Below are 25,956 nucleotides of genomic sequence, written 5' to 3' on the forward strand. Positions count from 1 at the left end.
CGGAGGACGAAATGTACGCGTTTGCGATTTAGCTGCTTGCAGCATTCTGGGCGCCATTTTGTGTTTTCGCTTTTCAACGAGAGCCGTTGTCGAAAGACAGCGACGTTGCAATATCTCAACGGTCATAATCTACGGCATTGCCGGCTCGGTTCTGTTATTATTATTTATTTTCGTAATCAGCGCTTTACTATTTGTTGGATTTGATACCGATTCGGGCCTCTCCAGATACACAAAGACATCCCCAAATGGGGTCCATACGGGGGTGCCACACTACCAATACTTATACTTTAAAATATTTTCTAAAATAATAAAATTGTGTGAATTTTGGTATGTTCTCGAAAGAATAAAATGTGCTGGTTTTGTGTAGTTCTAAGTTGAGGTACCAAATGCATTTTAAAATAAATCATAAAGGTGTGACAATTGACTAGATTGCTGATATAGCTACCTACGAACCTCCAATACAAACAAGCAAAATTTATAGAAAGACTCATGTGTAAAAAATAGTTTGCTGCATGCAAGGGGTTAGATCGAAATCCCAAAATCTAAAATCCCGAATTACCAATCCTAGAGCCATTTTTTTCTAGATGCCTTTATGGATACCTTTCAATTACTATAGAGTTTTCTATAAGGACTTAAGCACAAAAACTACTCTACTAGATGCTAGTCATATGAAAATTGTGCCGGCTGAGAAAGATGCCTTATTGAAAACCATTCGTCCACCCGCATCGGGTATTGCTAATTTGAATTAGCAATACCCGATGCCCAAGGCCCAAGGCCCAAGGCCTATGAAACCACCTTGCAACAACCCTGGAAAATTCTTTGTGCCGCAAGGCGGTGATGATTCTGAAGAATATTTCGTCGTATTCATTGGGAGCTGAGAACTGCGATTTATTGCCGAGTTTTTCCCGTGGTAAAAGAGATGTCGTATAGGACTGATATTCTGAGCATATACTTATCCTAACTGCAATCACTGGATCTGAAAGGCATGAATCATCATTACATATCACCGTTTATTATTTTAATTCTTTTTATTTCATCAATATAGAAATTAAAAAGTGCATCTCTTCTGGCCTCGTTTGCCATGGTCCACGAAAGGTCTCGAATGTCTGCATCTGGCATCTGTAATAAAAAGTTCAGGTTGTGCCGCCCCTTGCTAAAAATTGGACAATCGAGGAGTAAATGTAGAACTTCACTGGTCACTTGGTCACTTCCGTCTACGCATGGGCACTTGCTGTCAGATGTTATTTTAAGCCGGTGGAGGTATGCTCGTATGACTCCGCGAGCTGTAAGGATCTGAGTCATCTCAAAACATTGACCCTTGTGCACCCTGACGTCTCGTGCTGCTGAAATGGAAGGTATCGTATAAAAACTTTCCGGTCAACTCCTCTGCCGAAGAGTTTAAGTATTGTGAGTTCCATTATTGTTGTTCACCATATCTGAAATTGTAATTTTTATGTACCTACTCGAGAGAATATCTGGTATGGAGACAATAAAATATCGTATATACGATTTTGCTGATAATTAGTTTAGTACAGATAGGTATTTTACCTAAGGTAACATTATCTTTCATACGCAATTCTTCTTTTGAGCTAGCTCTTCCTCGTCTTCTCGATCTGACCCAGGTTCAACAGTTTCATCTTGCATATGTTTATCTTTATGACCGTCAAGTCACTTTTTATTTATATTTCTAATGGGTTCCTAAAACCAAAAAACCGAAAGTTCATGAATTGCGTTTTCCTGTAAATGTTTTTTGGGCGTACAACACACTGACTCTCATGCTCATCTCTGATGCGCATAGACCTCGAGGCCAAAATACCCACACGCGGTACGGATTTCCATCCGGTCAGGCGAAACTGAAGGCAAAACTGACCGTGGATGGGGCCCTTAAAGACGACTTTACTTGGACGGTGACACCGTGGCCCCCACAAGGGGGGGCTGACAGGGCTCTAGCCTATGGGCCCGGGCTTAGGAAGGGCCCGGCGTGATGAGTCGACCGATAAGTGAGATAAACACAGATCACAAATTTGCTCTAATAGTAAAAAAAAGTCGCCTGCTAAATATTTGATTGTACGATGCAATTTTTAACTGTGTGCCGATACTCGACAACTCCATAATTCAAATAGATGTACATATTAAAAATACAAAAAATCGCTAAAAATACACCTTAATTTTACCGCGTACACCATGTAAAACGCTACTGTAGTGGGTCATACTGCCTTTACCTTTAGCGATAGGTAGGGGGGCCCGCCAAACATCCTAGCCTGGGGGCCCGGTTCAGAATGTGGGGGCCATGGGTGACACCACCGGATTTCTGAATGTGAGAATAAAGTCGGGTGGTGAATTACTGGTTACACAATATAGTTTCATAAGTAATTTTAAATTATCCTGACTGATCGAATACAGCTATTTTAGTGTGATGTAAATATTGTTACCTATCTTTCTTTAATCTCTTTGTCAAAATAATTTCTTACAAAAACAAGCCCCCCCTTGCGGAACCTTGCGGAACCCTTAACTTTACCTGACGGAACAGCATTAAATTTGGAAAACGCTGGTCTACTTACCTATATGTGTTATTGTAATGGAGTAATGACAATAAATCATACGACATACACAGAATTCTGATATGCGTTCAGTGACGTCCCGTGGGGGTAGGCAGATTGAGCGTCGCTTGGGGGCGGTTACTTGAAGGGCGTCAAACCGAGGAAAATCATTTGGTATAATATTATACAGAAATAACTACCTAAACTGAATATTTAATAATGAAAATATCTTTCCTTTCAAAAATTCTGATCACTGGTTGGAAACAAAATGTATTAATTATTAGCATAAAAGGTTTAACATGACTTTAATTTTTTGTCAGGTTTGCAATGTCTAGTTTACTTCCGTTGCCCTTCGACGTCCAGAAACGACATGAGCACTTATATTAAAAAATATTGTATAAAAAAAATGGGGCGGCGTTATGGCGCTGCCTAGGGGCGGCATTTTGTCTAGGGACGTCACTGTATGCGTTACATTCTGGTTCATAAATAAAACTTAATATTATGCTTTGAGAAAATTCCCGTCCACTATCGTCCTCTATGAACGTACATTAAAGTTACCTGCTTGCGATTTTTCATATTCTCGAGAAATCTATAATGGTGCTAATTACGCGTATTGTAATATAATATCAATGAGAGTGGATATAAGATGTAATAAATACATAATTATATTGACGAATAAATTTTGAAAATAATCAAATGGAAATTTTTTTTAACGACATCTATGAGACTTTTTTTAATTGTTCATTTAAATTTATTTAGTATAAATACACGACAATTACATAATATTCTTTATGTGGGATGCCGGAAGAGTACTCTAGTCATAACTAAATGAAGATAATAATCCTTGATAGCTTATATCGGCATTCTTTTTATCATGGAAGGTGTAATTGTAATGCAAAATTTGAACGAGAAGCTTGCGCCTTTTTACTAAAGGACATATTGTGTCAGAAAAGTTTGACTTTTTATTAGATTTTATAAGATTCACCGTAAATAAGATGAAACCTTGAAAATAAACGTCGTGTGCACTTGAGTGCCACGACTACCTACCATATGGCCCCCACATCCTAAAGAGGGCCCCCAGGCTAGGATCTTTGGCAGGCCCTCCTGCTTGTCACTAAGGATAAAGGCAGTGTGATGCTCTACAGTAGCGTTTTCCACATGGTGTACACGGTAAAATTAATGTGTAGGTATATTTAGTGTTTTGTAGTATATTTTAATATATCCATTTGAATTATGGAAATGTCGAGTATCGATACACAATTAAAAATTGTGTCGTAGAACCACATACTTTTAAATAATATCATTGAAGGAAAATAGCGCCGCAGGCAACATTTTTTTACTATTAGAGCATTGTGATGTGTGTTCATCCCATTTATCTGGTCGAGCCTCGCCACGCCGGGCCCCCAGGCTAGAGCCCTGTCAGCCCCCCCCCCCTTGTGGGGGCCATGACCTACCACCATACCAACATAACGCTGACAATAAAATTGTCATCGACCTTTGTTTTACTTTTACAGTGTTACCCATGTCCTATTTAATGATCACATAATATTATGTCGCTCTAGAAAAACTTGTACCGGTTTCCACAGAATAACACATTAAAAAATATTGCAATAGATAAGAAGATAAGAAGAGAAAAAAATATGAACATAATTTTTAACGTATGTAATACCTTAATACCTACATACTAAAATATATATTTTAAATTAAATTTATTAAATTAAATGGAGTTAATATTTCAATAAAAATGAAGATATTATGTCAGGGTGGGCCAGCGATTCTTTAGTATTGCCACTTATCTCAGCAACAGACAAAGAATTTTATAATGTCTACCCTAATATTGGTAAGTCTCATTTTTAAACTCATCAATCTTTTATTGATTGATTATTTCTACGATTTCTATAATATTATGTATATTTTTGTGAATTAAAATATAATAGAATCTGCCGGTGACATTATTAATTAATATTACATACATACCTAATATATTTAAAGTTATATGTATAATAAATTAAAAGTAGCTAAACTTTCAAATTAAATTGTGTCATAAACACTCATTCGCAAAGAATTATTGCGCTTTAAAAATTTAACTGTATTTAACGATGTACAAGAAGAAGTATGAACAAAACTTCTAGTCGAGAATCTCGATGCAGCGATGGCCAACGTATTATTCGACTCGAATGTATTAGTGTAATACAATAAACGGTTGCGTGTCAGACTAATATCATTTTACACCTTTAGATGCATTATAAATATAGATAAAATTATACCTACCACAAAACATATATTTTCTAAATTACATAACACAAAAAATGTTTTTATTTATAATTAAGTATTTTTTATTGCTATATCCGTCACATATATATATAATTAATTATTCATCGTTTATCATTGCCTTAGAATTGTATGGCGAACATAAGGTGTGTAGGGAGGTCAATACCCTACCATCCACATGACTCGGCAGGAAACCATTCATTTATAATTACAATGTATCTTGCAACATAATATTGTTGAAATAGCAAAATAAGCAATTTTTGTGAATCAATCAATTTTTAACAGAAAGCTAATTTAGCAAAATAATTCAATAATTATATTAATCAATTATTTATAATTTACAAAATAATTCAACGATTTATCATGATATGCACAAAAAATTTTTATATGAAAATCAATCTTGCCTAATTATTAAAACTGCTTAATCGTTCAAATTAAAATCAATTATTTATAAACGAGCCATGCATTACACAATAAACCTAATAAGCATGATTATCAAAATATTCAAGTAGTGATAACAGCATTTTCTATTGTATCGAATCACTATAAAGACGCTCAGTACATGAAAACCATATTGTCAGTCAGTTATCAAAGATATAACCGTAAGGTTATCGTTCCACTCCGCCCGATCGACTTCGCAATTCGTCAAAACGCATAACCGTGATTTCACCCATCTAAATTATAATCTGTAAACGTACTTGTAATAATTAAATTAATATTTATTTGGAAGGAGATAATAAAACCAGGGTTTATTTCATTCACGCATCAATCTTCTTATTATTGGAGTCAAACAAACCTACACTGCCTGTTCCTTATATCATCTCCTAACAAAAGGTGTAAGGATAAATATCTGAATAAGGGGATAAAGAAACATAATAAGGGTATGAAATCGTTCGCAGAATAAAGTTGGACTAGAGTGCTTTTGGCTATCTGATTAATGCACTTATATACCATCCTTTAAGATTATAAAACACGAATTGTTCAAGCAGTGTGTATTTGTGGCGTGGAAGGGATCAAACAAACGTATGCGGAGTAATAGAATAGAACAATGGAAATGGGATGGATACATAGGTCAAAAAAATACGAGACAATCTCTGGGCATATCTACAAAGTCATCAAGTGATACCCGAAAGGTATACAAATTCCGATGTAAAAAAGAATAGATATCCTAAAAACTACTGGATAGACGAAATAGTATAATGATAAATTCTGTGTTCTAAGTGAACTCAGTTTGGGGAGGCCTTCACTAAGGATTAGATAGATCCAGACTTGATGACGATGTTGATAATTGAAGACTTTATCCACCTATCCAGCAGTCAAATCTTTACCAAGGCGATTTATCACACCCGACTTGATAAACTACATCAACAAACATAGTTTGCCACCCCAAGTTAGTTCAAAGTTAGTTCACCCCAAGTTAGCTAAAAACTAAATGTTTTTTTAGTTTATACGTATTGTTACATTATACAGTTAATATTAAGTACATTATTTTATCATATAAACGTATTCGAAGTAACGGGTGACTAGACTTCTACATTTCTGTGCTCATAAACAGATCACAATAATTACTTATTCATATAAGTAATATTTAGTTTTATATAAAAAAAAAATTGAAATGTTGAAAACAACATTTTGACGTTTCCGCGTATTATTGGTTCGCCATGCCCAGTCCAGAGTAACGGAATAATTATTCATTGTACCGGTTTACCAATTTTGGCAGTCATTCGAAGAGATCAAATGAATCTGCATCTTGGCGACCATCGTCATCTGCTAGTACGGGTAGGCCTTTACACATTGCAAGTAGGATACGCGCGCGAACACACTCCTCTTGGCCATGCTCAAAAAAGCGTATTTTATTAATTAAATTAATCCAAACCGCAATAGAAATGTTAGCGTTTTATCTGATCTAGAAGGTTATTTAAATATTCTATACAAATTCGGAATATTCTGTATAATGCTTTATGCAGGAAGTTTTGACAACCTACCTGTCACGAGATACAAACGTATCGAAGCGTTACCTGTTTGTGTTTTGCTCAAAAATAAAATGAATACAATTAAACGTCCAGTTTATTAAAGATAAAACATCAGTTGATCGACTACATTAACCGTACATGGTAGTGATACCAGTGTTTGTTAGCAATGGACAATATTCAAAATGTTGACACATCAATGTATCTACTTTCTACCTGTGAATTAGTTGTGAAATTTAATGCTGCACTATTTACAATTTATTCAGTTATAATTTTGGTATTGAATTACACGATAATTTATTAATTAGCAAACATCGTTAAGAGTTATTTTTCAGATCAGTTTAAATCTTGTGTCAGAAACGCAATAAGTATTGTTGACGTGTCGTTGCTATGTAACCAAGCTATTGTTTTGAATTCTAGTACGTATATCAATCCATTTTCTTTTGCTTAGATTGGTATTCTTGTTTTTTAAAAAAAGTGTTAGTAAGTTTAATAGAAACTACCTATGTAAAAATTCAAAAGATTATACTGTAACATGTAAAAAGAGTGCATTGTGACGTTTCAAAAAATCGCTATGCCATTCGTTTGGCGATAATTTGATGATTAAATTTTAGTATAATATATGTAAGAAGTAGTTTAGTAGTAAAAAAACTTTTACATGTATAATATTACAGATGTAAAATTTATTTTCTAGCATAAACCATCATAACTTTGAAGGGAACCATAATAATTGATGTGCGAATTCAAATAATTGCTTGAAAATGGACGAGTTACAATGTTTAAATACTACAAATAATGTGAAAAATCATAACAATACACCTTTGAATATCAGTTTCAAAAATATATGCTACACAGTGAGGTGCAAAAGAAGTAAATATTTTCTACAAAATATAGTTTTGTTTTATATGACACCTTAAATTCGGATATTAAATTTGCCTAAAATGCTTAAAACACATTAGCAACAATTATTGGCGACAATTCGACGCCGCTGTGACAGGTTGCAGAAAATGGTGAAAATCAATTAAGACGGTACTTCAGTGAAACGGCAAATAATTTTCAACTATAGGCGCGACGAAATTTTGGACTCTGCTGACAATCGGAGAGCGAACGTCGAGGTGTGAATACGTCAATATGTTTCGTGATGGCGATGGGAGTATTAATTCTTAAATCGTGTGAAGATGGCTAAAAACGTTACCCATTTACTTGAAAAAGAAAACATGTCAATGAATATATTATTATTGTTACTAATAGAACAATAAACATAACATTAAATGGACGCATGTTGGATTTATATGACCAATTATATTTCGTTCGGCATGCGTCATTTGCACAATCCGCGCATCGCCTAGCCACGATCTTTTTGGACCATGCCTCAACTGAGGTATAGCCTTAAGTATCATAAAATGTTTAACTGAAGTCGTTTAATGGAAGGTGTATAGTTATCTCTTTTAGATGCCAATAAGATAGAGCCCAACATAATATTATGTCTAGAGAATTATTTGGTAAGAAAGTTCGATTTCGGTTTGAATTATCGAAAAAATGATGAGCCGTTCGGTATAGATATTTGGGAAAGTAAAATAACGTAAAATGGACCTCTATCTGATATACATTTTGAAGATTTATTATACCAAGTAATAATTTTAGTAACTATGTATTTACCATCCGCCTTTTATCTTCTTTTAGACAATATTTTCTTAGTCCTACTGATACAATAATATGCCAAGTAAATACTATAAAATATGGTTTAATTTTTTAAATCTTTTGCCATAATTTATTGAAAAAATATTAACCCAAAATATTTAAATTTAGATAATAATTATTACATCAAATCGTTTGTTAACTGCGTTTTTTTCCAATGTGGCAATCAGCGGGAAGGGAAAACACATTTTATCTTTTGGAAAATTATAAATTCGTCTGTTTTGTTATATTAAGTTTATAAAATAAGTCATTATTATTTTGAAATATTAATTATTCTTAATTTGCCAATATATGACAGTATTTATACTAATTTCAGTTATAATTGGCATCTTTATAATATAATATATATTTTAGGAACGAACTTAGCGATTTAAATTTACAAACGAAAATTATCTAATATTAAAGTGTAAATGACATATTTTAATAACCGGTATTTTATTTCAGAAAAAATAGTAAACAATATTCTGACGAATGCATCAGGAAATTTCATTTCTGGGAGACTTGTCGGAATCTTGGGACCATCCGGTGCCGGAAAAACGACTCTACTTAGTATCCTCGCCGGTTTTAAGTGAGTCATCTGTTTAATAATGTATATTATGAAAAAGTTGGTCGGCGATAAAAATGTAAGTATCGATTAATTAATTATTATTGAAACTCGCATACGACTAGGTCGATAATTTCGTTTCAATGCTGACAAATTTAAAACTCATACCTACGTGCCTAAAAAACAAAAAGAAAACATTTTTTTTATTAGGTAGGTACTAAAATATATATATCATTCAATCCTCATCGAATTATTGCAAATATTATTTTGTTATGTTTGATTATACATTATACAAACAATACCTATTGCTTCAATGGAATTATATGAACAGATAACTATTGTTTATTCGTTCATATAAGATTTATTAGCGCCCCATCGTAAATCCTATTCTTATAGTCTTTCCTAAAAATTCTTGGTGTTTCATGCCAAAGAAGGTTTAAAGCAGGGCTTGCTTAAACATATGAAAAACATCAGATTTTCTATTTGATCTTGATTATGATAATTTGTCATTTAAAATTAACCGATTATTCCAATAAAAATGTTGTCTTCTAATTGACCAACCTATTTCTTTTGTTTACCTATGTTAAAAACCTCGAAAACAACTTTAGAATAAGTAGATATTATGATGTTTTGTCTATTATTAATCAATAATTATACTTTTGATGAAATTTTACTTACCAATAATATCCATACCTACCTAGGCACTAATTATATTAACGCTTTCGCTGCTGAAGAGATAATGAGATTTTAATTGCCCCCTTTAAAATGCACGTTAATTACATCGATCGGCCGCCTGGTCATTACGCGCCGTGTGCGTCTTCCGCGTCCAAAGTATTAAGTATAATAATACTAATTTGGTAAAAAAAATTGTTATTAAATTTTGACTCATATTTTTGTTTATAAGATATAGATAGTAGATATAGTAGATAGATAGTTTATAAGTGATAATATTGCTTATTACAACGTTTTCCTTAGGTCGTATTCTTATTTGTCCAGTAGTTCTTTGTCCGGTACAAATCTTGCAATCGATTTTTAACTAACTTCCCGACTAGCTAGACATTTGAAACTTTTATAATACATCAGAACACGGTGCCAATGCATTTTTTAATACTTTTAGACATCTTTAAGTAGAATTGAATTCATTTTCAGTTAATTCTGTTTTGTATGAAAAGTTATTTTCACACCATTATTGGTTGCTAGGGGTCTGGGGTAGCAACTAAATTATTAATATGTACGTGCATTACTATGGAAATCAATATGACATGTCAAAATGACATTTCAGTATTATTTCTATCAAGTACAATTTTTTTTGATCGTTTAAGCTAGTCAAGTAAGTCTATTTGATTCAACAGAAAATTTATAAACGATGTATATAAAAAGTTATTTTTATCTTTGTTTTATTGAATTATTAGTCAAATTTTATTTTGTTATTAAATAATGATTAATCATAATTAATATTTATGTTATATAATAATATTGAATTGTTATTGTCAGTGCTTTTTGCTTCATTTTTTGTTTTGTGTAATTTTAGAATATTTTTTGTAGTGTCCTTAATGATGTAGTAGTATTAAATATTAATATCCAATCGCATTAATTAAAATTTAATTATTAGTGAAAAAGTACCTACTATTGAACGGATAATGTTATATTGTATTGGTAGATTATTTATGTCGTCTTTTTTAATTTGTTTTCGTAAATACCTGTTTTATAAGTATTATTATGTTGAAAATGTCCCTCTGAGGCGGACGAAACTGGTCCAGATTTATTAAATAATACAATAGGAATAAGTTCAAATTTTTTTTTCGTTTTATTAAAGTAATCAATAATATTCTAATATAACTGATAATTAAATATGTATCAATTTCTACCAAAAAGAAACCATTATAATTTAGATTAAAATGACACCGTTTATAATAATTCCTTATTTGTTATAGCAATTTACAATCTGAATCGATTTTTAAAAAACCTTATTAAAAAGATTCCCAAAATACAGGTTAATTGTCACCTATGTAGGCGTAGATTTGTGATGTCAGTACCCGAACCATATAGAAAATAATCCTTCGTATGTAACCTGTTTATAATATAAGAACATACAGTCATGTCTTGAAACTAAGTGATGATGGCTGAAACCTTGTTGATATGTTTGTGATATCCAGATCTACAGGTGTGACTGGCGATGTATTGATAAATGGAAAGCCGAGGAACCTCGATGATTTCCGCTGGCAATCCTGTTGCATCAGCCAAGACTCGGCGATGCTACCACTTCTCACTGGACATGAGACAATGATGACTGCTGCTAATCTAAAGCTACCCGCACATATTCCCTTTCATCAAAAAGAGAAAATTGTAAGTCAAATTTATTTTATACTATATCGTAATATTGTATACAACGTGTTAATGCAACATTCTATCAGTTGACTATCCAGATAAAAAAGAATTTATTTTGAATTTTATTTTAAGATTCAAGTACCCACTCTGGATCAGGACTATAAGACTTGTCTCTTATTTGATTGACTGTGGATTCAAAATCCATGGCTGGGTCGAATTCACATCTCAATCAAAGTGTGTTGTCTTTGAATCCATCCCATGGATCCAATAAAAGGAATCTTCTTCTTCTTCTTCCACCCTGTCACGTCCCAACATATATAGGGAGGGGCATAGGGCAAGCACAAGTTGGCGCCACTTCCCTCGGTCCATCGCCAACTCTTGAGCCTCCCACCATGTCAGATCTGCAGCACGTATGTCGCTCTTGTAGCACCTCTGCAGGGTGAGGGAGGGCCGACCACGGCGACGGAACCCTTGAGGCTGTGCCACAGCGGTACGAAGTGCCGCACTCTTTGGCGGCATCGGCATCCAGAATACGAGTTCCAGCCACGTAAAGCATCTCTTCGTGATAACTTCAATCACCGAAGGCTGTTGTGTCTGCTCACGAACCCGGGTGTTTGTAATGCGGCCGTAACAATGTACCCCTAAGATTCGGCGGAGACATCGATTCTCAAAGCTGAAAATCCGAGACTCTTGAAGCTTAGTAAGATGCCATGTCTCACAGCCATACAGGAGCACAGGTAGCACGCACGCATTAAATAAACGACATTTAGTCCTCACAGAATACAGCCTTGACCTCCATGTGACTCCAAGTTGGTTGAACGCAGAGCCCGCCATACCCATGCGGATTCCAAGCTCATAAGAAATACCACCATCATCGGCAACCGTGGCACCCAAGTATTTGAACCTGGACACCAAGTCGACGGGCAGACCGTAAACCCGCAGAGGAGTGTGTGCGTGGTTGCATGCATCACTGCACATGGATTTGGTCATAGCCGCATTCAGATGAAGACCCACACGTTTCGAGTTCGTGGCGAGCCTGTTCACGGTTACCTCCAACCGTTCGATCGTCGAGTCAAACACCACTGCGTCATCTGCATACTCCAAGTTATAAGTTATAATAAGTTGAATAACTACCAATAATTCTCGAAAATATTAGCTCTTTATATTAAACATCTATACAGTTAGATTAATATGTATCCCAGAAATAGTGATGTACCTTTATATTTCACAGTGATTGGTTTTAGAGAAAATCCATAAAATCAATATATGTTCACTATTATAAATCATGAGTAAGTTTACCGAAAATAAAACCAAAATAAAATCAATTTGTTTTACTCCAAATAAATCAAATATAAAACTCTTGTGTATTACAGGTGTCCGATATAGCTGATATATTGAATCTTAAAAAAATTATGAACACGAGAGTGTCAGAGGTATCTGGAGGCGAATTAAAACGCCTCTCCATTGGAGTGGAACTCGTCACAAATCCGCCAGTCATGTTTTTCGATGAACCTACAAGGTAAACATTTTTAATATACTTACTGCAAACTTTTTTTTTTGAAACCAAGAAAAATCGACAACTGAAACCGCCAATTTGTGGGATCGAACATGCTAAATAATATATTATAATATTAAAAAATGTGACCAAAATAATTGCACTGTTAATCAGAACATAAAATAGAGGTTTCAATTTGTTTGATTTAATTTGCCAAAATTTCAGTAATTATTGGCTTCTTCAATAAATGTTCGCATACTGTTTTGTATATATTAATAAGATTTGGATTCAGAAACTTGTGTGTTGGATGGCCATTCTCCGGCTATATATTATGTACCTAATATAATAGCGTGGGTGCGAAAAATCGGATGCAGATCACTCCATATAAATTCATCGAGGCCTTAAAACACAATCACTGCTTACCTGTTAATTAATATTTAACTACCACATTTAAATATCATGTTAATTATATCTAATGGCAAGGTAATGCAAACGCGCCAGTCGCGTTGTCAGCACTAAATGAGTTAATAAATTATTTGAAATGCTTTTTATTAATCCTCACATACTGAATCACAAACATATACATTCCTACCAAGCGTATCTGTTTTTTTCTCATTAGATTACTTTTTTGCATAATAATATACTTGGCTACTAGTGTGGCATTTATTTTATTACACTGTGCTAGATTTCTACCAACATATTATTGTTTCATTTATCGCGTAAGTTGTCAACCAGTGGTCGCCAACCCTTCCGCCACCTAAGGCACATGGATACATTACTAACTGATTCACTTATTGATTTTAATATGTACTTAAAATAAAATTTAAGTATATAATTTCAACATATTTAATTAAATAATATTAAAATGGCATCGGAAAATACTGATGAGTATTTTAATCTATTAAAAATACATGTTCTGACAATTATTTCGTATATTATTATTAATTTATCAAAATTAGAATACAACCAAATTATAACAGGTATTTCTACGTCACAAAAATGTGGGGAATATAGTTTGCTACAAGGGTGTAGGAAAAAATATTTATATTTGACTATTCGTCACTGTACATGCCAATTGCCGTAACCCTCACTTTTCACCAAAGTGACACTTTGATGGTTTTGGACTTATTGCATACTCTTACACGAACTGGCCAAGTATCAAAAATCCCAAAAAAATAATTCAAAATTATTTTTAAGCTATTTGTAACTTGACTAAAAATATTCCAGCCAAATGCTGTAACCCTCTCTAAACGTAAGCCACGGGTTACGTACAGAATAAGAAGCAATTCAATTTGTAATAAAATAATATATATAAAATAATAAATAAATATTATATAAGATAATAAGTAAATCCAATGCCCACAGTTTTTTTCACTTCCTGAACAATTTGAAGGTTACGCTACTTGGCCTTAACAGTGACGAATTATTTAGGGGAAAATGTGGTGGAGTTTCTTTGCAATATGGAATGGAAGGAACTAAACTTGATGTTGATTGTGTAACCAATGAGCATCGAAGACCCTACATGAACATCGTGCTGACATTGCCCACTGAATATTATGTATATTGCATAATATTTATAAATTAATTAAAATAAACAAAATTTTGTGAAAGTTTTATTGGTGTTAATATGTTTTCCACTAAAAATTGTAATACTAATTACATTAACCGACGAATTCACCGAAAATTATTAATTTTATATAAAAATATCATTTATTATAATGCAAATTATTATAAAGTACGATTACCACTGTTGTCCAATCGCTTACTATACTTTTTTTTACTGTACATAGTTATTAGAAGCTGGTATTAATTATTGTACCTAACTATTTAAAAAAAAAAAAAGCTAAAGCCATCCACATAACAAGTTCAAGGTCTCGGAATAAAACGGATACTAGGTACGGTGTTGCGGCTGGTAAGTACTTAACTTACATTTGCCAATTTTAATATCATCTTGATAAGTACGTCTTATAATATTGGTATATTCGTGCTCAGCGCTCTGTCGGCGAACTGGAAACACTAATTTTAAAGTGGCCAATGAGAGAGTGGGAGTTATTATAAAATTATATTTTATAATGAAACATTTATTTATTTCTTATGATTTTAATGTAGTTTAAGATTGTATTGTAGTAAATCATGGTAACATATATTATATATATCGTGACTAGGGATTCCAATCCCAGGATCCCGAGCTATTTTCGATACCTATGAATCCCGGGATTGTAAAATATGATCCCGAAACTTTCGGGATTGATTTTTTTTATCAATTTTTATGGAAAATAAAATAAAAACGAAAATATAACAACATATACTTTTAATAACAAATAACTACATTAGAAATAAATTGAGTTAGAATGAAGTTTGATTTATACCCATGTGTAAGTTGCCGATTCATTTTATTTTTTCGCATAACTAAATAAAAATGAGAAATATTGGAAAAAAACAATGCTTAGCACTATTAACAAAGTAATTCCACCATGATCTCATACGTTTTACGGCAGTTTCATATTTGGCTGACTAATTAGATTTATGAAGCGGAAAGGCCATAAGCACACCATGATTTGCTTTACTATTTTACATCTCGCTAACCAATTCATTAAGTCTTTACTATCAGAAACAGCAATCTCATATTAAATTCACATTATTATTTATATTACAATATTATTTACTCCATTAAACTTATGTATTTCCAAGATTGAACGTAAGTATACAATATTAACAATAAATGTCTTAAATAGTGTAAATTATACTAGATTTATTTTTGACCGATTTTATCAATGTTGTTTGTAAAAAATATAAAAAAATTATATTAACAATGGAAAAAATGCCAATCCCGGGATTGTCAAATTGTAATCCCGAAATCCCGGGATCAGAATTTTGGCTCGGGATTGGATTCCCTAATCGTGACAAATATAGATTGAAAATGATAGAACGTCTTCTAAAGTACGAGTCGATCACAAAATCTAATATAAAGTGTTACTGAATATACCTACATATAATATGTATGTTAAGTTGAAATTGAAGTACCTACTTATATAATAATATAATACGCGTGTTCACAACATGATTATTCGAACAAATGCAAATAACCACTGACAGCATTTTGCTGTGGGCGAGTAAATTATAAATATACCTTATCTCAGATAATATCCGGGTGCATCTTAATGAGTGAAAGTCCGTAATTAATCTTATTAGCGCAAATCCCGATTCGTTACTTATTTCAGTATCGGTAATATGAGATCATAAAAAATGTCATCTTTCGTAGAAAATTGTAGGAGTAAAAGAAAATAATTACAAGATAAAAAAAAACTTTTTATATACTTACCACGTTTTTAAATTTTCTGTTGAATCATATGAACTTGACAATTCTATGTATTAATGAATACTTTTTTTGTACTTGATAGAAATACTGAATAAATATAGAATACTGAAATGTAATTTTGACATTTCATATTGATTTCCATAGTAACGCACGTATATATTAATAATTTAGTTGCTAGGACTGGACACACAAGAAAAAATATGTACTGGACAAACAAGAATACGAGCTAATAAAAACGTGGTAAAATGGAAAATATCTTCTCGTAAGAAAAAAATCTTAATATTTTTAACACAAACAAAATATTCGTGCAGGTAACTAACAGGTAAAAAATAATAAAAAAGATGACATAATAATTTTATTGTAAATTTAGTACCGTTGCGGGATTAAAACAAGTAACCCAAAGATCAATAACCGACCAATAGTATTACTTAGCAAGATGTATTTTATATTTCCAGCGGATTAGACAGCGTCTCCTCTTGCCAGGTGATTTCTCACCTGCGATCTCTCGCACGCGGAGGAAGAACCGTTGTCTGCGTCATCCACCAGCCGTCGTCCAAGATCTTCGACATGTTTGATGATATGTGTCTTGTTTCAAATGGTACAATTATATACGGCGGTCCTACCAGTGAAATTATACCAGTATTTGAATCAGCCGGTTTTCAATGTCCACAATATTATAACAGAGCTGATTTTGGTAAGGAAAACTTTCATATCCGACTTCTAGTATCCGAATATCAATAAAAGATAGTAAGAAAGTAACAATATAATGTTGAAATAAAACACATAGACACTACATTCTACTAAAGCATGGGTGGCCAACCTTTTTAACAGCCGGGCCAGATTCTAAAAATGAGACTTCCTACCGGGCCGGTTTATTATACAAAACAAAAAAGAAATATATTTATATATATATATTACATATTAATAAAATAAAACAAAAATGAAAATGCAACATATTTATTAGACTAGACTTTTTTTTGAATAATAAAAAATAAACAAAATAATATAAAAATAATAAATTTTAGTGAGAAGTTTGATTTTGTGTGGCAGAAATAAGTGCACCAATATCGATATCGAGTGAGGTTGTTCCTACACGCAAACAGTTTTCCAAATGCATATCGTTCTCACTCGGGATTTGATATGCTTCATTGATACACCTACACGAGTGAACAGCTTTTTAGCTGTTCACTCGTGTAGGTGTTTCCAAATAGCGAAGTCATCATTATAGCATGTTTGTAAAATGCAGGATATTTCTCCTTGTTCAAATATGTTTTGTAAAACTCTCCCAAACTAACCTGATGGAATTTCTCCTTCAACTGTCCATCGCAACATATTACACAATACAGATGCAGCAAAAAGCACACGGTGGTTTAATCTTGAGCCAATGTCGAATCTCAATTTGCGAAATTAGCATATCTAGCAGCAGCATTTGATATTATTTTTATTTTCTCACTGCTCCACGGGCCACAAGTTGACACCCAGTGGGCCGCATGCGGCCCGCGAGCCGCGGGTTGACCACCCATGTACTAAAGGAATGACCACACGATAACATTAACACTAGGATTCGGGATCCCGGGATCCCGAGCTATTTTCGATACCTATGAATCCCGGGATTGATAAACATAATCCCGGGATTTCGGGATTGATTTTTTCATCAATTTTTATGGAACATAAAATAAAAGCGAAAATATAACAGAAAAAATACTTTTATTAAAAAAATAACTACATTAGAAATAAACTGAGTTTGAATGAAGTTTGATTTATACCCATGTGTAAGTTGTCGATTCATTTTATTTTTTCACATAAATTATTAAAAATGAGAAAGATCGGAAAAAAACAATGCTTCGCACTTTTAACAAAGTAATTCCACCATGATCTCATACGTTTTACGGAAATTTCATATTTGGCTGACTAATTAGATTTATGAAGCGGAAAGGCCATAAGTACGCCATGATTATTTGCTTTACTATTTTAAATCTCGCTAATCCATTCGTTAAGTCTTTACTATCAGAAACAGCAATCTCGTATTAAATTCACATTATTATTTATATATATATATATATTTAATATTATTTACTCCATTAAACTTATGTATTTCCAAGATTGAACGTAAATATACAATATTAACAATAAATGTCTTAAATATTATAAATTATACTAGATTTATTTTTGACCGATGTTATTAATGTTTTGTGTAAATATATAAATTGTATATTAACAATGGAAAAAATGCCAATCACGGGACCAGTCCCGGGATCCCGGGATTGTCAAATTGTAATCCCGAAATCCCGGGATCAGAATTTCGGCTCGGGATTGGATTCCCTAATTAACACATATCTGAGGTATTCAATATTAATTGATATTTTTTATTTGTGATTTTAGTTTTATACATCCTATATTTATTTTAGTGCATTGCTTTATGTGTCTGTATTATTAAATTGGACTCAGCCATAATATTATATAAAATCACAAGGAGACACCCACACCTATGTAGATTTACCATATGACTTAAGTGAAAAGGTATACCTATTTCTAGATTGAATCCACGAATTAAAAACCATTCACGCAATAGTTTCAAAAGTGTTCACTTACTCTAATATTAATAGAGAATAATATTAGGTCCAATTTATCAGTTTTCATTTGTTGTCTACCCTCGCATCCTCATTTTATTTACCAATAACTTTAAAGTACCACTGCAGGCACACATTATTACGCTCGTATTATGGGTATCCCATAAATCCATGCCCAATGGCAGTATTATAGTGGAGTGTATTTTGCAAGGACTCAAAACCTTACTAGATTTGAAGATTTATTTAAATTACCACGAATGATGTTTCATTATAAACATAACATTATCAAACGAATGTAAGAAAAAACTTTTTTTTGCATACTTCTTGCACTTTCGAATATAAAATTACCTAGCTTAGAAATTGTTGTCAACTGTTTCACTATCTGCCTTAAAATTGGTCATAGTTCTATGTCGTGTATGTACCCACCTATATAAAAGTTCAAAAAACCGTATACATATTATGTTCATGTGCTGATTTTATTTTAAGCATTGGAAGTAGCCAGTCATGAAATTGAAGGTGACATTGATTCTCTGGTGAAAATGTCAAATGCAAAGAATCTAGAAATACATTCGTTAACATCTAATTTTGATGGAAACATTCCTTCTGAATCAGGTAACAGAAACATAATTGTATTTAGTTATTATAATATATTAAATATTAACCAAGCACATAAAACTTTTATAATAATGGGCGACCTAAATGCAAAAATATGCCAACCCATACAAGACGAATACTTAGCTACGAAATCAAACGGGTATGGAGAGAAAAACCAGAGAGTTCAGAGATTAACACTTTGGAGGACGCCTTAACCCGATGAGGGGTTCTTACAAACCAAACAAACTAATTACATACCATTGTTATATTACATACAATAAAAAATCTTAATATATATATGTATTATAATTAATATTATATAAACTATAAAATAAGTAGATAATACAACCATAGATAGATATATATACATAATAGATATATTCATAGGTTATATATATATATTCATTAGATATAGTCATTTAACTGTCATTTACTTTTGTTTGTAAGAAATAAAAAGGCTTTTTATTATTTTTTTATAATATATTAAAATATATAATTCGAAAACACTTCAAAAACACATCCATTAGAAAATAAACTTTAAAATACAGATGCCAGGCGGGTCTCGAACCCCCATCCATCGGATTCCGGCCTATGTGCTTTACCAATTTAGCCACCTCCACCGTGTCTAATTATAATGAAGTTAACTAATACATATGCAACTATTTATAGTGCCAGTAAGCAGCGAAAAACATACCCCATTGTTTTGGAACACAACTGCAGTAGATAAAAAATGTGCAGCGTCTTTTTCTATTGAGGATATCAAAATCGAATGTAGAAAAACGTTTGCCATTTCACAATGGAGACAATTCCTTATATTACTGAAACGATCCATAGTTTGCACGTTCAGAGATGTGGTAATTATGTCCTTACATATTATAATAATTTTAGTTTTTGAATCTATATAATATATTTTTAGGTAAACTCCAATGACATTATTAATGGACAACACACTCAGTACAGTAGCTAGCAAGTAATATAGTAGAAGTCGAGTCATTCCTTCAGAATATATATTTTTAACTAAAGGCGAATTCAATCATATGAAAAAAAATATTGTTTACCCACTTAATTATAAAAACAGTAATGTTGTATAGTTTTCCCTTTACAACACGTGGCATTTAATCATGTCATATTAACTCTTCTCAAGAGCGCGACAATAAATTGTAAATAATTACAAGATAAAAAGAACTTTTTATATACAACGTTTTTAAATTTTCTGTTGAATCATATAAACTTGACTTGACTAGCTTAAATGATCAAAAAACTTTGTACTTGATAGAAATAATACTGAAATGTCATTTTGACATTTCATATTGATTTCAATAGTAACGCACGTATATATTAATAATTTAGTTACTAGGACCCGTGACCCCTAGCAACCAATAATAGTGGATTGGATTACGGATTTCTTCCAAAATAACTTTTCATACAAAACAGAATTAACTGAAAATGATTTCAATTCTGCTTAACGATGGCTAAAAATATTAAAAGAATGCATTGACGTGCATCGTGTTCGGATATATTCTAAAAGTTTCAAATGTCTAGCTAGTCGGGAAGTTAGTTAAAAATCAATTGCAAGATTTGTTCTGGATAAACAACCACCGGACAAATAAGAATTGATTTCCATAGTAACGCACGTATATATTAATAATTAAGTTGCTAGGACCCCATACCCCCTAGCAATCAATAATGGTGTCGAAATAAACTTTCATACAATACAGAATTAACTGAAAATGAATTCAATTCTACTTAAAGATGGCTAACAGTAATTTTAAAAAAATTCGTTGGCATCGTGTTCTGATATATTCTAAAAGTTTCAAATGTCTAGCTAGTCGGGAAGTTAGTTAAAAATCGATTGCAAGATTTGTACCGGACAAAGAACCACCGGTCAAATAAGAATACGAGCTAAGAAAAACGTTGTAAAAAAGCTTTATTTGCAAATATTATTTTGTAATGCGAGATCCCGGTATTGCAAATAATTTATTATATCTGTAAATTTTATACATATTCTTTGACAATTGTGGGATTCTCCATTATGTCTGATAATTTATCTCGTTATAACATCACGTCGTAATATTTCTATCGAAAACTCAAGCTCGAAATATCGGGATAGAATGACATCAACACAAGCGGTGGTTATCAGAAATTACAAATCAGACAATCAAAATATTAGTATTAGTAACATTATAGTATAAATTTATTTTAATATAATATTCCCCACAAATGTGTCTTTTTGCATCATTTGAGTAGGTATATACATCATGAAATAATTATTATAAATTTCTTTCTAGTTCTTGACAAGGATGAAGGTTTTAGTTCATGTCCTCGCTGCAACGATCTTAGGACTTCTTTACTATCAGATTGGGAACGAAGCTTCGATGATTACCACCAACACGGCTTACTTATTTATTATATTAGTCTTTCTATTCTTCGTAAATGCAATGATAGCAGTCATTAAATGTAAGTTAACAATACAATATTTAAACGGTATGAAATTAATTTATTTGATAGTTATTTCATTTCCACAAATTAAGGTAATAATCAACTAAAACCTAATTTGTATAATTTAATAGTTTATTATACCTAATCGATCTGTAGTAGTGACAGTCACCTACATATTTTACTGTTGGTTTAATAATTGGAAATTATAATGGTCAAATACCCATATATTTTTTCCATACAAATAATTCGATTAGTATAATTATTTACATTATTTTAAAGAGATACCCTTCTCGCAGTGACGAAGGGTGGAAGTAGGCTGTTGAGATACGACATAAATAGTCCACAATAAACTTTGCCAGTCATTCGTATTTGTTTTCATTGAACTAATTCAACAATTTACAGATGGTGTTGGTTAGTTTTTTAATATTCAATTAGTGAAAACCAAGCCAAAATAGATAATAGTCAATCTACAAAATATGCCATTAAATCATAAGTGCATCATTTTTGATATGTATATGATAGAATAATATTTTTTTATCCACTATGATTTGCTTTAGGCAGGCCTTTGAATTTTAAATAAACTAACCAACAACATGTGTAACAAACGAAAACAAATAAGTGTGAATAAAAAAGTGTGCACTATTTTGTCGAATCCCCCATAACATACCAAAACTATTATGTTTTGGTTTAATGGTTAAGGTTTATCATTTTTAAAAACTCGTTGGACAAATCTAGTCATCCAGTGGTATCCAAGAAGTACAAAACGTCCACAAGGTAGACCTAGAGGCCGCTGGATCGATGAAATGATAAAGTTCTGCGGAAGTACGTGGCAACGCAATGCACAGGACCGAGAGAAGTGGAAGCAACTTGAAGAGGCCTTCATCCAGCAGTGGATGGATTCAGGCTGATGATGATGAACCAACGCCATCTGGAAAGTGTAGTCTTAGTTCAGGGGTCGGCAGTTTGCCAAGTGAGAAGAGCCAAATTGTCAAGGAAACAGGATTACAAAGGTACCAGAGAGCCGCATATAATATCTAATATACATATGAATAATTATGGATAGGGGAAAAATAACTGCGTCTATGCATCGCTTTTGATAGCTTTACTATATCTGGAAAATAGCTACTAATTTTTAATTGAACACATTATTGTAAATTATCATCCATTATTATGCTTCTAAGTTTATTTTTTATTTTGTTCATAGATGAGAATGTTTGTTATGTAGAGCCAAAGATTGTGAGAATACCAAAAGCTAGTTTTTTAACGGTTCATATGTTTCAGGCAAACTATTGCTTGAATCAAAAATTGTTGTTTGTATTTTAGGCAGTTGTTTTATAGCTGTCCATTTGTGCTGATAAATCAAAACTCATAAGTTATAAGGCTGCTTGAGATGAGGTGAAAATGGAGTTTATAACTAATGAGCTGAAAACGTATATGCAAAGAGCCGCTTATGCCGACCCCTGCCTTAGTTCAATAAAAACAAATACGAATGACGACAAAGTTTAATTTGCACTGTTTATGCCGGATCTTAACAGCCTACATTCACCTTTCGCCACTGCCTTCTCGTGTGTCGTAATGAGTACTTAAAACAATGTTTACGGGAATTTACGGTGACATCCCTAAAGTTACAATAATCCTTAACGGCCCACATGCTCGGCGTAAGTCAAAATCGAGCTTTTATGGAATTTTCAGAGCATATCCCTGGACATTCCTTAAACGTTGTAGATAATCTATTTATATAATTTTTAAGCATTATTATCGTTCTTCTAATTCTTGTCAAATTTGGAATCAAAAAGATTATAAAATATATTTTTTTATCGTAAATATGTCACTATATACCTAATGTTAACACTAATTTTACTAATGGTTTTGTTTTGTAAATGCGTTTAAAAAATAATAAATCTTAAAAATCTTAACACCACTGCACATGGATGTACTGAAATATGGCTATATTCTAAAACATTAGAGCGAGAGGTTTAAAAGAATACTATTTATGTAATAAAAATACTTTATGCAGTCATCAAATGTTTAAAATAAATATAAAGGATAATAAGGCTTCAAAATTATATAAATAGATTATCTACAACGTTTAAAGAATGTCCTGGGTTATGCTTTGAAAATACCATAAAAGCTCCATTTTGACCTACGCTGTGCATGTGGGCCCTTAATAATTATATTAAAAATTGGTTAGCATTTCGACTTGTGTGGCTATTTATTAGAAACATTATTTGCAGTTCCAGCTGAAGCAGCGGTATTCCAAAGAGAGCACCTGAACAATTGGTATTCTGTGTCGGCGTATTACTTTTCGAAACTATTTGCTGATGTACCTTTACAGGTAAATTATATTATATTAAGTGAATACCTATAGCTCTTTTTACTATAATAAAACCCTGCATCACAGTTTACAATCCACAAATGTATTTATAATTTGTAGAACACGAACAATTTTCATTAACTACTAACCGAATATTTTTCTTATATTCTAGCTCATCTGCCCTACAATATTTTTATTGATATGCTACTTGATGTCAGGTCAGCCGCTTGAATTCAACCGAATAGCTATATTTTGGGTGGTGTGTGTTATTTTTTCTGTAATAGCACAACTGGTTGGGTTAGTGTCTGGCGTAATATTCAATGCAGAGGTAGGAAGATACATAATCAATAATATTAATACTATCGACCGAAGGTACTTGATGCAATTTGAATTTAAATTTAAATTTAAACAGTCAATCAGTCAGTGTGTATTTGCCTTTTGGTGAGTGCACATAGAGCCTGAAGATGCCGAAAGGCGAAACCCGGGTCGCAAAAAACGACTCAAATGGAATAGTACAAAACATAAATCCATCATAATCAAGAGCTTGAAAGCACAAATAAAATACGTTATATTATTTATAAAAGGTTATGTATTACAGTATTATTACGTTTGTATATGGTATTATATGTTTTGTGATACATACGTTAAGACGGTACTTCAGTGAAACGGCAAATAATTTTCAAATATAGAGGTGCGACGAAATTTTGAACTCGCTGGCAATCGGAGAGCGAACGTCGAGCTGTGAACACGTCAATTTGTTTCGTGATGGCGACGGGGGTATTAATTCTTGAATCGTGTAAAGATGACTAAAAAACGTTACCTATTTACTTGAAAAAGAAAACATGTCAATGAATATATTATTATTGTTACTAATAGAACAATAAACAGAACATTAAATGGATGCATGTTGGATTTATATGACAAATTATATTTCGTTCGGCACGCGTCATTTGCACAATCCGCGCATCGCCTAACCCCGATCTTTTTAGACCATTCCTCAACTCAGGTATAGCCTTAATAATAAAATTATTGAATTTATAACGATAAACAGTATCATTTATTAAAATCTGTATACTGTTCGATCATGCATTGCACATTTTTTTTTAATAAATTGTGGTCGTGTTAAATGTACCTAAGACTTTATTTTATTTTTAGCTTGGTCTGTTTTTGATGCCCGCCCTGACGATACCAATGGTGATATTTTCTGGATTTTTCATACGCTATGAGGAAATTCCGGTTTATTTAAGATTCATGTCGTACATTTCATACTATGGCTACGCATTCCATGGGATGTTGCAAAGCGTCTATGGAAACGACAGGCCGGATTTACATTGTTCACAAGTATTCTGTTTTTACAAAAAACCAAGCAAATACTTAAAGGAGATTGATATGCTGAAAGGCAGTTACATTGTCGATATTGGATGTCTTCTAGGTTTCATGTTATTTATGCAAATATCATTATATGCAACGCTCAAATACCGAGTGTGGAGATTGCGGTAAATGGACGGTTCGGAAAAATTACATCTAGGTATTATATTGTCACTTCCCTCCATTTTCGAAAGTGAATAGCACGCTGTCACTTTTATTTTTAGTAAAGATTTTCGTCTGGATTTAGGACTTGGAGGTGAACAAATAACACACCGGTATTGTTTTGGAAACGGCAAGGTATATTTAAGTTAATATTATATAATAGTTACATTTTTAATAATTTATTTTACGGAGGACGAAATGTGCGTGTTTACTGTTTGGCTGATTGCAGCGTATTACCCGCCATCTTGTGTTTCGCTTTCAACGAGAGCATTGTCGAAAGACGGCGACGTTGCAAATATTTTTCAACGGTCATAATCTACGGCAGTGCCGGCTCTATTATTATT

General features: G+C 32.6%; 1 protein-coding gene across 4 annotated transcripts; it reads left to right on the forward strand.

Moving 5' to 3' along the window:
- The first annotated feature begins 75 nt into the window (after positions 1 to 75).
- LOC147078687 (ATP-binding cassette sub-family G member 4-like) lies at positions 76 to 25,715 on the forward strand. 4 transcript variants are annotated; one of them, XM_085960373.1, is made up of 12 exons: positions 76 to 1,355; positions 7,476 to 7,651; positions 8,924 to 9,047; positions 11,180 to 11,369; positions 12,725 to 12,870; positions 16,621 to 16,859; positions 19,222 to 19,347; positions 19,999 to 20,183; positions 21,618 to 21,786; positions 24,003 to 24,103; positions 24,255 to 24,410; positions 25,238 to 25,715. In XM_085960373.1, the coding sequence occupies exons 2-12, from the start codon at positions 7,543 to 7,545 to the stop codon at positions 25,580 to 25,582; spliced, it is 1,890 nt and encodes a 629-aa protein (XP_085816499.1). In that variant the 5' UTR covers positions 76 to 1,355; positions 7,476 to 7,542; the 3' UTR covers positions 25,583 to 25,715. The 4 variants fall into 4 exon arrangements, with proteins under 4 accessions (XP_085816499.1, XP_085816498.1, XP_085816501.1 ...); XM_085960372.1 differs by lacking the exon at positions 76 to 1,355 and adding an exon at positions 6,581 to 6,724; XM_085960375.1 differs by lacking the exon at positions 76 to 1,355 and adding an exon at positions 6,584 to 7,200.
- The last annotated feature ends 241 nt before the right edge of the window (positions 25,716 to 25,956 follow it).

The sequence above is a fragment of the Rhyacophila brunnea genome, unplaced genomic scaffold (genome assembly GCF_057557595.1).
Source record: "Rhyacophila brunnea isolate RB1 unplaced genomic scaffold, BYU_Rbru_1.0 scaffold_11, whole genome shotgun sequence".
NCBI classification, from domain to species: Eukaryota; Metazoa; Arthropoda; class Insecta; order Trichoptera; family Rhyacophilidae; genus Rhyacophila; species Rhyacophila brunnea.